The 10,553-nt window shown below is 40.3% G+C and overlaps 1 protein-coding gene across 1 annotated transcript; it reads left to right on the top strand.

Moving 5' to 3' along the window:
* The first annotated feature begins 510 nt into the window (after positions 1–510).
* On the top strand, positions 511–2,062 carry LOC147440109 ((S)-8-oxocitronellyl enol synthase CYC2-like). The gene is made up of 2 exons (XM_086484480.1): positions 511–662; positions 783–2,062. The coding sequence occupies exons 1-2, from the start codon at positions 621–623 to the stop codon at positions 1,926–1,928; spliced, it is 1,188 nt and encodes a 395-aa protein (XP_086340606.1). The 5' UTR covers positions 511–620; the 3' UTR covers positions 1,929–2,062.
* Positions 2,063–10,553: the final 8,491 nt, after the last annotated feature.

Raw genomic sequence — 10,553 nt, 5'->3', positions numbered from 1 at the left:
TATCTAAGACACGTAAAGATAGATCTCTATTCTCAAAAGGAATAAAGTACTATGCGAATAATGGAGGAATCTATCCTAAATTGGTCCAAGGGTATATCGCGAATCTCTAAAATTTGAGGGTATCTTGGGAATTTCCACAAATTTCAAAGGCATTGTGGTGATTCTTCCCGTATATAAATAATTTTTATTGTTTGCATTTGATGTGTGTGTGTGTGGGGTCTGTATAAAGAGAAATCATCGTGTACTCCCACTTGATCGCCGATCATCTCAAGTTGGTTGTAAATGTTGCATTTGCGGTGGGTGTGGGCGCACGACGCAAAGGCCAAATGGGACAGAGAGGGTTGTAGGCAGGGGTATGTGGCAATAGATGGTAAAATGTGTGTGGGGCAAGTGGGGAGCGGGGATATGTGCAAGAATGACAAGGAAGAAGAATCTAAAAATGTGCTTAGCTAATGGGGTTATCGTCAAAACATGTTTTGAGGGATTGAGTATGAGCACGTCGTCAGCACAAAATGTAGTCAACAAAAAATGGCGGAGGAGGAGACGGCACCATAATAACAACTATCGTGAATCGATGTGCGGGAAGGATTAAGCAGGCAGCGGGCACCCACACTCACAACATGAGGTATTCCTGGTGGAGTGGGCGCTTAAGCTTCGCAGCAGTAAGTCGTTTACTTCCTTCATCTCTTCATCCATCTTAATCACATCATTAGCAGTCATAATTAACGTAGCATCACTCCATTTTTTATGGTTAACCGCCTTTGCTGCCCTGCCATGATTAGGATTCTCATCAACATGATCCCCATTTTCTGCTGTCATCGCCGGCACTCAAGGTTGCCCTCATTGTCGGCATCTCCGACATGGTGGGCATCAGCTTGTCAAAAATCCTTGCAAGCTCAGATGCTCCTGGTGGCCCATGGAAGGTGTACGGCATCGCGCGGTCTCCTCTGCCTGAAGGCTGGCCGGACGAATCCCCCATACATCTCCTCAAATGTAACATGCTCGACCCAGCCGAGGTCATGGCTAAAATCGAGCCCTTGCGGGATGTGACTCATCTCTTCTGGGTGCCCTGCATGCACACCCCCATCAAACAAGAGAAGCACACCCATGCCATGGCCACCCACATGTTTGAGAACATCATAGGTGTGCTGCTTACGCATGCCCCAAACCTTCAACACGTATGTATGCAGACAAGCGATAAACACTACACTGTAAGCCAATCATACATGCGGGATGTGCCATTCCATGAGAATATGCCACGCCTCCATGCCCTTAATGTGTACCACAGCTTGGAAGATATCCTTGTGGATACTGCCGGCAAGCGACCTGCCGGTGGTATCACTTGGTCTGTTCACCGACCGAGCATCATTGTAGGATTCTCTCCATGGAACTACACAAATCTTGTTGGTGGGCTTGCTGTGTATGCAATCATCTGCAAGCATGAGGGCACCCCATTCCGATGCCCCGGCAACGGAACAACGTGGGAAAGGTTTGTGGATTTGGCAGATGCAAATCTTGTTGCAGAGCAGGAGGTGTGGGCGTGCATCCAGCCGAGCGGGAAGAACCAAGCATTTAACATTGCGAACGGAGACGTCATAAGCGTGAAGAGGCTATGGAATGTGGTGGCAGACAAGTTTGGGTTGGAAGTGCCGGTGCCATACAATGGGAAACTGGCAGTGAGTTTAGAGGAGATGATGAAGGGGAAGGATGAAGTGTGGGATGAGATAGTGATCAAGTATGGCTTGCATTCTACTAAGCTTAGTGAAGTGGGATGCTGGTGGTATGTGGACTCCATACTGAGTGCGTCTACCCCGACTATTCTCAACATGAACAAGAGCAAGGAGCTCGGATTCGTCGCATTTCGCAACACAGAAGCATCTATTCTACATTGGATAGACGAAATGAAGCACAGAAGGTTCATACCTTGAGCATTTGGTCTCATTTTCTGCAGTGTTCTTCATTCAATGGAGGTGTTTATGAATTTTTGTAAGGAGAGAGGCAAGCCCTCCCCCCAGCCCGCCACTCATACACGCACAAACACACAAGCTCTTGCTCATCTGTTTACAACATGCCTAAAGCATCTTAGTTGAATCTGACCATTCACATTTAAACATTATTCTTCATCTTCACAGTAATGCTGAGGGAATAAAAGAAACATTGGCTTTGCCTTGATGTAACACTCTCAATGTCCTAAGAGTGTCTATGAATGCAAAGGGGGTAGAGAAAGTGCATAATATTGAGTGGCAATAATGAATGTGGCTATAGAAAGATTGATAATACACTAGCAAAACGAAAAAAGTAAACCGAGTTTTTGTTACTAATTCCATGTTTAGAATGAACATTGTGGAGCTTCAACAACCATAGATTGTGATCAAGAATCCAGCAAAGCTTGCACAGAGAAAATTGATTTGTGGTATAGAGAACTCCTAAACTCCTTAGGATGGGCTTGACTCAGAGAATTTGTTGGCTATGGTAAAGTGGAGTAGAGCGAGGCTTGCCATGAAGAAATGGTGAGAACTTTGAAAGGCTACTTATTTTACCAACCTATTGTTAAGGGCCATGAAAAGTATTAGGTGAGTCACAAGCTTGTGGGGAATATGCCTTAAAGCTTTTGGACTCACTCCTTACTTGGGTGGACATTTGTGCTTATTATTAACACAGATCATTAGAGCCTAAAGACGATTCTAACCTAACCTGGCCATGCACAATTCAGGGTATGCTTTAGACATGGCTTCCGATACAAGCCACATGCATGCCTTATGTGTCAATAGGATGCCTCTTTGTTATTCTTGCAGAGCCAATCTTTCAAAGATCTTTCTCCTTTGGAAGCTCCTCACATTCTTTGGGCATGTGGGCTCTGAATTGTCTAAGACACTTGAACATAGATCTCTATTGTCAAAGGGAATCAAGTATGCAAAAAACGGGAACAATCCATCAGGACTTGGTCTACATATAGCCATCTGCAATTGACTGTAATTATCCCATTCACCGTAGGATGCAAATAACAAATAGGGTAGACCGTGTTGTAGGCAAGGGTTTGACCGTAGGATGCAAAGTCCGTGTTGTCACAAGAAGTTTTGGACAAATTCTCACAATAATTCCCACATTGTGACTTACCTCAACATCATGAGCTTCTGCTCGGGAGGCACCGGGCCGGCGGTCCCCTACCCCCAATCGTACCTAGCTAGGTATGCGGTGCCTCCCTCGCAGAAGCTCACGATGTTATGCATTGTATGAAAAACACTGAAAAAGACTCCATTTTCCTACGTGAGAAAATTTCTAAATCTTCTTGTGTGTAGGCAGGGGTGCAGGTGCATTTGTGTGGGGTACGTGCAAGAATGACAAGGAAAAAGAATCGTATAATGTGCCTTCAAGTTCATGGTCTGTGAATCGACCAAGCCTCGTCGTAGGATTCTCTCCTTTTAACTACACAAATCTGGCCAGAGGGCTTGCTGTTCATGCAACTTTTGGCAAGCAGGAGGGATCCCCATTTCGATGCCCCTACAATGGAGTGACCCAACATAAGCTCTTGCTCATCTTTTCACAACATGTCTACATTGTATTAGTTGAAATTTGACCACTCACATTGAGAATTTGAGCATTATTCATCATCTTCATAGGGATGCTTAAGGAATAAAAGAAACATAGGCTTTGCCTGAATGTAACATTTTCTCAATGTCTTAAAACTGCCTTAATGTAGCACTCGCTCGATGTCTTAAAACTCTGAACACCTTTCTTTGAGACATTTTCAATGTCTTAAAGAACTCATCTTTTGCTTTAACACATTTTCAAGGGGGCTTTGTAAGGAGTTTTACCAAACCCCAAAGGAACTTTTCTGAGCAAACAAAACACCAAGCGAGCCATACATTTAATCAAGAAAAAGATTGATTACAAACATCACTTGTCCACATTTTTACAAAAGGAAGATGGTGTATAGAACAGAATTTTAATTTATGCTCATACTTCCATTGAAGAGATGCTCCGTATTCATGACATGAAACCCATTCATTTACCTTGCTTTGCAGAGAGTAAGGACAACTTGTATGAACTAATATGCATGTTGACTCAATATTGAAGAGATTACCTTGCATAATGACTTGGAAGCCATCTCTCTAGAGACAATAAAGATTGTAATAAGTACATTTGATATAGAATTAAATTTACAATAAAGTATGTTTTAAAGATATTTTACTTTGGATACGCTTTGTTCTGACACTTAACGAAAGAGAGTGGACGTGATCAAAAACCTCACAAGGTATTTTATCATAGAGTCTTCATTATCATACTACTATGTGAAAGAGAGAAATATTGATAATTTTGATTTGTCATTGCATTTGAAATGCCCATAAATCTTAGAAACAACCATTGCATTGAGATGTCTAAAAAGCCTTGAAATTAAATACCCATATGCTTAATTATGAAGTGAAAATATTCAAAATGGCTTTGAACCATTTTAATTTTTTTATGGTTATTAGAATCTTACAATTGTGACTACACCGTCGTCTCATTCTAACACCCAAAGATGGGGATTTGAACGAAAAAAGGTCCCAAAACCTCTTGAAAAGGACTCGTAGATGCAAAACCCTTTCAGGCGCTTTTCAGATGGAATTTGATAATTTTGGTCACAGGTTGTTTTTTGAATGGCCCAAAATTGTAGAAATAACTATCCATATGCAAAGGATGGCCTTTACATATGGATAGTTGTTTCTAGGGTTTTGACTATCCATACACAAAGGCCCAAAACCCTAGAAACTATCAATATGCAAATGCCATCCTTTGCATATGGATCGTTATTTCTACAATTTTGGGCCATTTTGGATGCAGGGCCATAGAGCCAAAGTTGTCAAATTCCATCTAAAAAGCACTTGAAAGGGTCCCCCATTGGCATGAGATCCTTTTGAGAGGCTTCGAGGTATTTTTGGTTTAAAACCTCGTCTCCAGATGTCAGAATGAGATATATGGACATTTGTTTTTGAGATTTTTGAGCATTTCGAACGCAACATTCTGGTCAAAATTATCAAATTCCAACAACTAAAAAAATTTATACAGTGTAAAGCTTTTTGAAAGTTTTCACTTTATTTTGAGTTTAAAACTCCATCTATAAGCTCATAATGAGACATATGGATATATACTTTTAAGGTTTTGGTAATATTTCAAATACAATGGTGTAGCCAAGATTATTAAATTTTATCTCTCTCTCTCTCTCTCTCTCTCTCTCTCTCTCTCTCTCTCTCTCTCATAATGTCATCCATAGAAATACTCAATGAATCAATTTCTATAAATGTAGATATTTCAAGAGGGAATTAGATCATATTTAAGTCGAACATTTCTTCCTCAGGTGATATGTGAGGCATATGGATGCTTTATTTTAAGTTGATTATCAAATATGCCTTTGTTTTCTAGCTCAAATTTGTGTTTTTTATACCTGTTCTTTTAATAAAATCTTGTAACAATGTTGTCTATTGGTGTTTGTAATGTCCTCTTGTTTGCAGAAATAAAAAAATGGATAACTTCTGAAAGTAATTCATCTTCCATCTTTTGTGTGGGCACCTTTTAAGATTGTGGTCAATAGCAACTTCTTGAGCTCTACTAGGGTTTTCTCGGCGGGGGGTTGCTGCCTGCGAGCTTTATGTGGGGTTGGGGGGCCCTTTGGAAGAGGCTATGATAGGGCAATTCCGGGGAAGGCACGAGCAAAAACGATTTTTGGAAACTGGGTGCCTTGGGGGCCTCTCATCTTGTGGCGAGGAACGTTCTTGTGTTCTGAATGGGGATGCGGGTTGCAAGCTTCAGATGGATCCTCCATCGAGGGCGGCTATGGATCCTCTAGGAGCAGGCAATGCTATAGGAGTTTGGGGGCTACATGGGATCTTTCAACCCTTGGACCGAACCCTTGGACCAGAGTGGGGACTTGTCTACTGACGCAAGGCCTGTCAAATCTTGAAGAAGGGTGTCGGTTAACAATTTGCATCTCTGGCCATTGCATCATGATGTAGGGGCTCCTTGGATCCGAATGGTTGATCATGTGGTTTGTTTGCGACTTGATGTCAGTGGTGCTGGGATCTGGTGACTCGGGACAGGTGATCTCTAGTGGTTATCCTTTCTTCTGATGCAGGTTTTCTTGCTTATGACCTTTCTTGTTTGTTTGTTCGTGGCGGCTTGTTTGGGGCATGAGGCTTGCCAATGGCAGTGGTGTCCTCGTGGTGGCACCTTAGGTGGTCTCAGGCGATGATGGGGTTTCTTGGCCCCGCCCTTGAATCACCAAATTTTCTATTTGTCTGATCGGTAGGGTGGCACCTTCTTCAGCTAGTGTATTAGTGTGGTCTGATGTCTCACCTTGAGGATGAGTTCTTGTGGAAGTGGAAATCCTTGGATGCTCTGTGGTGGCAGCCTCATGATGGGTTTTGGATATGTTGGTTATAAGACCATTGTAATTCTATTTACATCCATGGATTTGTTTGAGCATGGATTTGATGTATAATCTTATGATTTTAATTTATCACAACTCGCTCAGTTGAGTGAGTACTGTAAAAAAAAAAAAGATTGTGGTCAATAGCAATTTAAAGATAGAACTGCTTGAAAATAATTTTGGCTATAGAGAAAGATTGACATTGAAAACTCTTTGTTTTCAAGGGTCATGTGCCTTCTCTCTTCATTGACTTGTTAACATTTTTGTACCAACAACATGGTCTCTCATCTCTTTGGTTGTTTCAACCATGTGGTTGTCTTTATCTCATGATTTTCCACTAATGCATCAAGGCATATGTAGGTAGAAGACAATGGTATTATCCTTAAAATTGGGGGGGGGGGGGGGGGGGGGGAGAGAGAGAGGAGAGAGAGAGAGAGAGAGAGAGAGAGAGAGAGAGAGGAGGAGGAGGAGGAGCAAGTCCTCTATGTTAAAGTATCAAGTTGAGAGTATACCAAATATATTTAGAAGAGAGGGGAGGTGAGATAATTAGAGCAGCATGGGAGTTTATACAAGCCTGGACATACGGGTGGGTGACCTAAGTAGTTAGGTCAAAGAGGTGAGGACATAAGAAGTGGTGTGGAAAACCACTTCTTATGTCTGGACATACGGCTTCTTAGGTCACCAACCCATACATAAGAAATGGTGTGGAAAACCCCAACCAACTTGTATATAAGGATGTATTCTCAACAAAAGTAATAAGGAGGATAGAAGATGATTTTTTTTTTTTGTCTAGTTTTGAGTTTGATTTATCTCTTTCTCTTCTCTTATATGCACATGCACATTATGAATGCTACACTAGTGCACCATCCTTGTTGCACTAACTATGGTATCAGAGCCATTTAAGCATACTTTCTCTCTTCTTAGCTTAGTCATACAATAACCTATCTCTCATTTATTTCATGATCGGTAAGGATATGTTCATGGTTACTCCATTGAGCAAGTACCCTCATTGTGAGGCTAATCAAGTCAATAAATAGTGTGTGAGCATACTTTTATAATAAAGTTCTTTGATTAAAGCACTTTTTAGTGACTTCATTAAAGTGTATGTGTATTTTACTACATTTCATTTAGCTTATCAAACTCATTAATTGAGAATTTCTAGTACTTTCGTTATCTGTGTGTGCACAAGGTAGAATCTTGCATTAGGAATCAATTTCATCTTGCTTTATTTGGTGCCAATTTTCTCTATTTCACATCCCAAATTAATCTCTCCCTAGAACATATTTTATTCCGCATTCATTGTGTGGGCATAGAACTTTGCACAAGCTTTTCAACAAGCCCATGTTGGGGGTTAACATCGTAGCATAGCTCCAATGACCAACAATAATTGTCAATCCGGAGTAATGAGCTACCCGGATAGGGCATGGAAACACTCATCCGACTAGTGATCTAATCATGGCAACACAAATGGTGACTCTATGAGGTGAGCTTCTTGGCCTATGGAGGAGCTAAGCCACAATGATTGGAAATCTCTGCATCCACTCCTCTTCACCTCAGATCAACACAATCACACACACTAACAATTATAACAACGCACATATCATGAATCCCATCATGCAACACACTATTCACAAGCACACACACATAGATCTATTGAGCATCCTCACTTCAATCAAACCTTAATGTGCACATAAAGAATAGAGGGCAATCACACAATATTAGAGTGGGATTAACCACTAATTAGTTACGATCTAGCTAATCAAAGCATCATTAACAATCACAAGAGAGTATGAGAGAGGCATAGTGAAAGAGAATTAAGCATTGATTAGAGTTAATCAAGTCACATGAGCAGGGACAAGCTCAAGAACTTCATAGCCACACACCTCATGAGCTCTCACTAAAGAGTGGTCTCCACAAATGAAGTTAACCCTAATTCAATTTACACACTATCTTATATACCTAGGATAAAAATATGCAATATATGGGCGCCCACGGCATTTAGGGCTCCACAACTTACTGAATCTGCAACCTAAGCACACTAACTAACCTATTCTTTATAGCTTGGAACTCCCATTGAGCTCGTAACACATTAAAATTATTACAATGTCTTGAAATAAATCGGGAAATTACAATACATGGCCATTTTGGGAAATGTGAAAAAATGTGTAGCTCCAAGGTGCATTGCTTCTTTGTATTAGTCTTTGATGTGCATTTGTAAGGCTTGGGCCTTCAGAAACTTTTGTTAACTGACGTCGGCTCAGTTAACATTCCCCCCTTTTGATTTTAGTGCCCGTCCTCGAGCACTGTTGAGAAGTGTCTATGGAGGCTGTGGAGGTTGTTGATTGGTTGTTGATGGGCTAGTTTCATTTGTCACTCAATTTTTTGATGAGATTGATTCTGTTGTAGCATCTTCATTGGTCCAAATTTGTTTTTGGTGTGAGAGATGATATTGCATTTGTCTGTTGTAGAAACATATGGTGAGACTTCTGTTTATTTATTAAGAGTATGTACACGAAGGGAAGTAGAAAGATGACGATCTAAATTAGGGTATAATACTTGGATGACCAAAGGAAAAACGCCAGTGGAAAATACGTGTCTTTGGGATACGCTCATTATTGGATTACTTATTAGCATGGAAAATAGTATTAAAGTACTGAAGGGATTATTCGCCAATAATATAGAAATAAAAAGATAGCAAATATATGAGGGTAGAAATATGGGAAGTTGGCTTTCCTGTTATAGTCCATTTCAAGGTGCATAGATGGAAGCAAAAAAGACTGTCTATATCTAGTGATGGGACATCCTATATATGCATACATAGATATGCATGGAAAACAATATGCTATGCAAGAAATATTTTTGAGGGGTTTTAAAAAAGAAGGTGTAGCTATAAAAGCATATGTCGTGGCTTTACAAGATGGCACCCCTTTAAGAACGATTTTCGCTATCAAGGATATGTATTCTCATCTTACTGTCCACTATGCATCAGTGTTGGACTCTACGACGTCACTACACCATGATTAACTTGATAAACTTTGACTCTTATGCTCATCTCATCCATCATGAGTGACACGACTTAAATATGCTCAACTCTCCCATGTTGAGCGTAAGCCTAATAACTACGACTCTTAGCACAAACTTTATTAAGACTTGAAGCTTTTGGACTAATACTTTGATCATTTTTTGGTTCAGCACCCTCACTCTAACTATGCCAAAGAGTGTTTTTTTGCACCTTGGTGACTTGACAATTCACATTCTTGAGCTGACTATAAACATTTCTTCAGGTAAAAGTAAGCTTGAATCCCTAAAAAGTGGGTTATTGAAGGACCAAGTTGGCATTGAAGGTTTCTTTTGCTATACCTGTTTTATCATCTTTGAATCTAAAGCTTTGTTGGCAGGATTGTCCTTCTTTGACTTTGAAGATTCCATTGCGTGTTTGATTCTCCATTTAGGCTTATTGTAAGGAAACTTTGAGTTGATGTAGGCCTTTGTTGTCTATCAGCATCTAATTTTTTACTCGGAGCATTGGAAGAATTGAAATTCAAATATCTTTATCACCTTTGTAGCTTCCTTGATGACTTTTCTTGGCATAAGGTCTTTTTGAACTCTTAAGATATTCATGCATCTTGTCTGTGCCATTAGTCTTTGGTTGACTAGTAGCCAAATCTTTGTATAGCCTTTGTAGAGCCTTTGTGCAAGAAGAATATTCTTTGGAGTCTGTTTTTTATTTGCATCTTCTTGAGGTTTGTTGTAGACTTGAGTAGCATTCAATGTTGTTCTGTTTTTTAACCACTTCTTAGGTATCCTAGGACATTGTTGAGGTTGATACCCATTTGACCTTATTCCTTGGGAGGGTCTCGATGGCACTTGATATGCTGCGATCTTTGATTTTGGTACCCATATCTATCTATTAACTCTGTGGTATTCTTGCTCTGCTAAACTGCATGGCGATGCTATCCATCCCATGTGTTTGTCTTTTTGTATTGTTCTTTCATCTTTAATCCATACTAGATCAGTGACTTTTACTAGACTACTCGGAACAAACATTTGTTTGACTTTCTTTTGCTTTCTTGAGTACTTGGGTTGATATACCTTTGCCTTTTTTGGTGGTTCCCTGGAGGTTTTGTTTGGGTCAATAATTGACTTG

This window comes from Adiantum capillus-veneris, chromosome 16 (assembly GCF_014529385.1).
Source record: "Adiantum capillus-veneris isolate H3 chromosome 16, ASM1452938v2, whole genome shotgun sequence".
NCBI classification, from domain to species: Eukaryota; Viridiplantae; Streptophyta; class Polypodiopsida; order Polypodiales; family Pteridaceae; genus Adiantum; species Adiantum capillus-veneris.
Note: the sequence above shows the minus strand (reverse complement) of the source record. Positions and strands in the feature narration are given on the sequence as shown.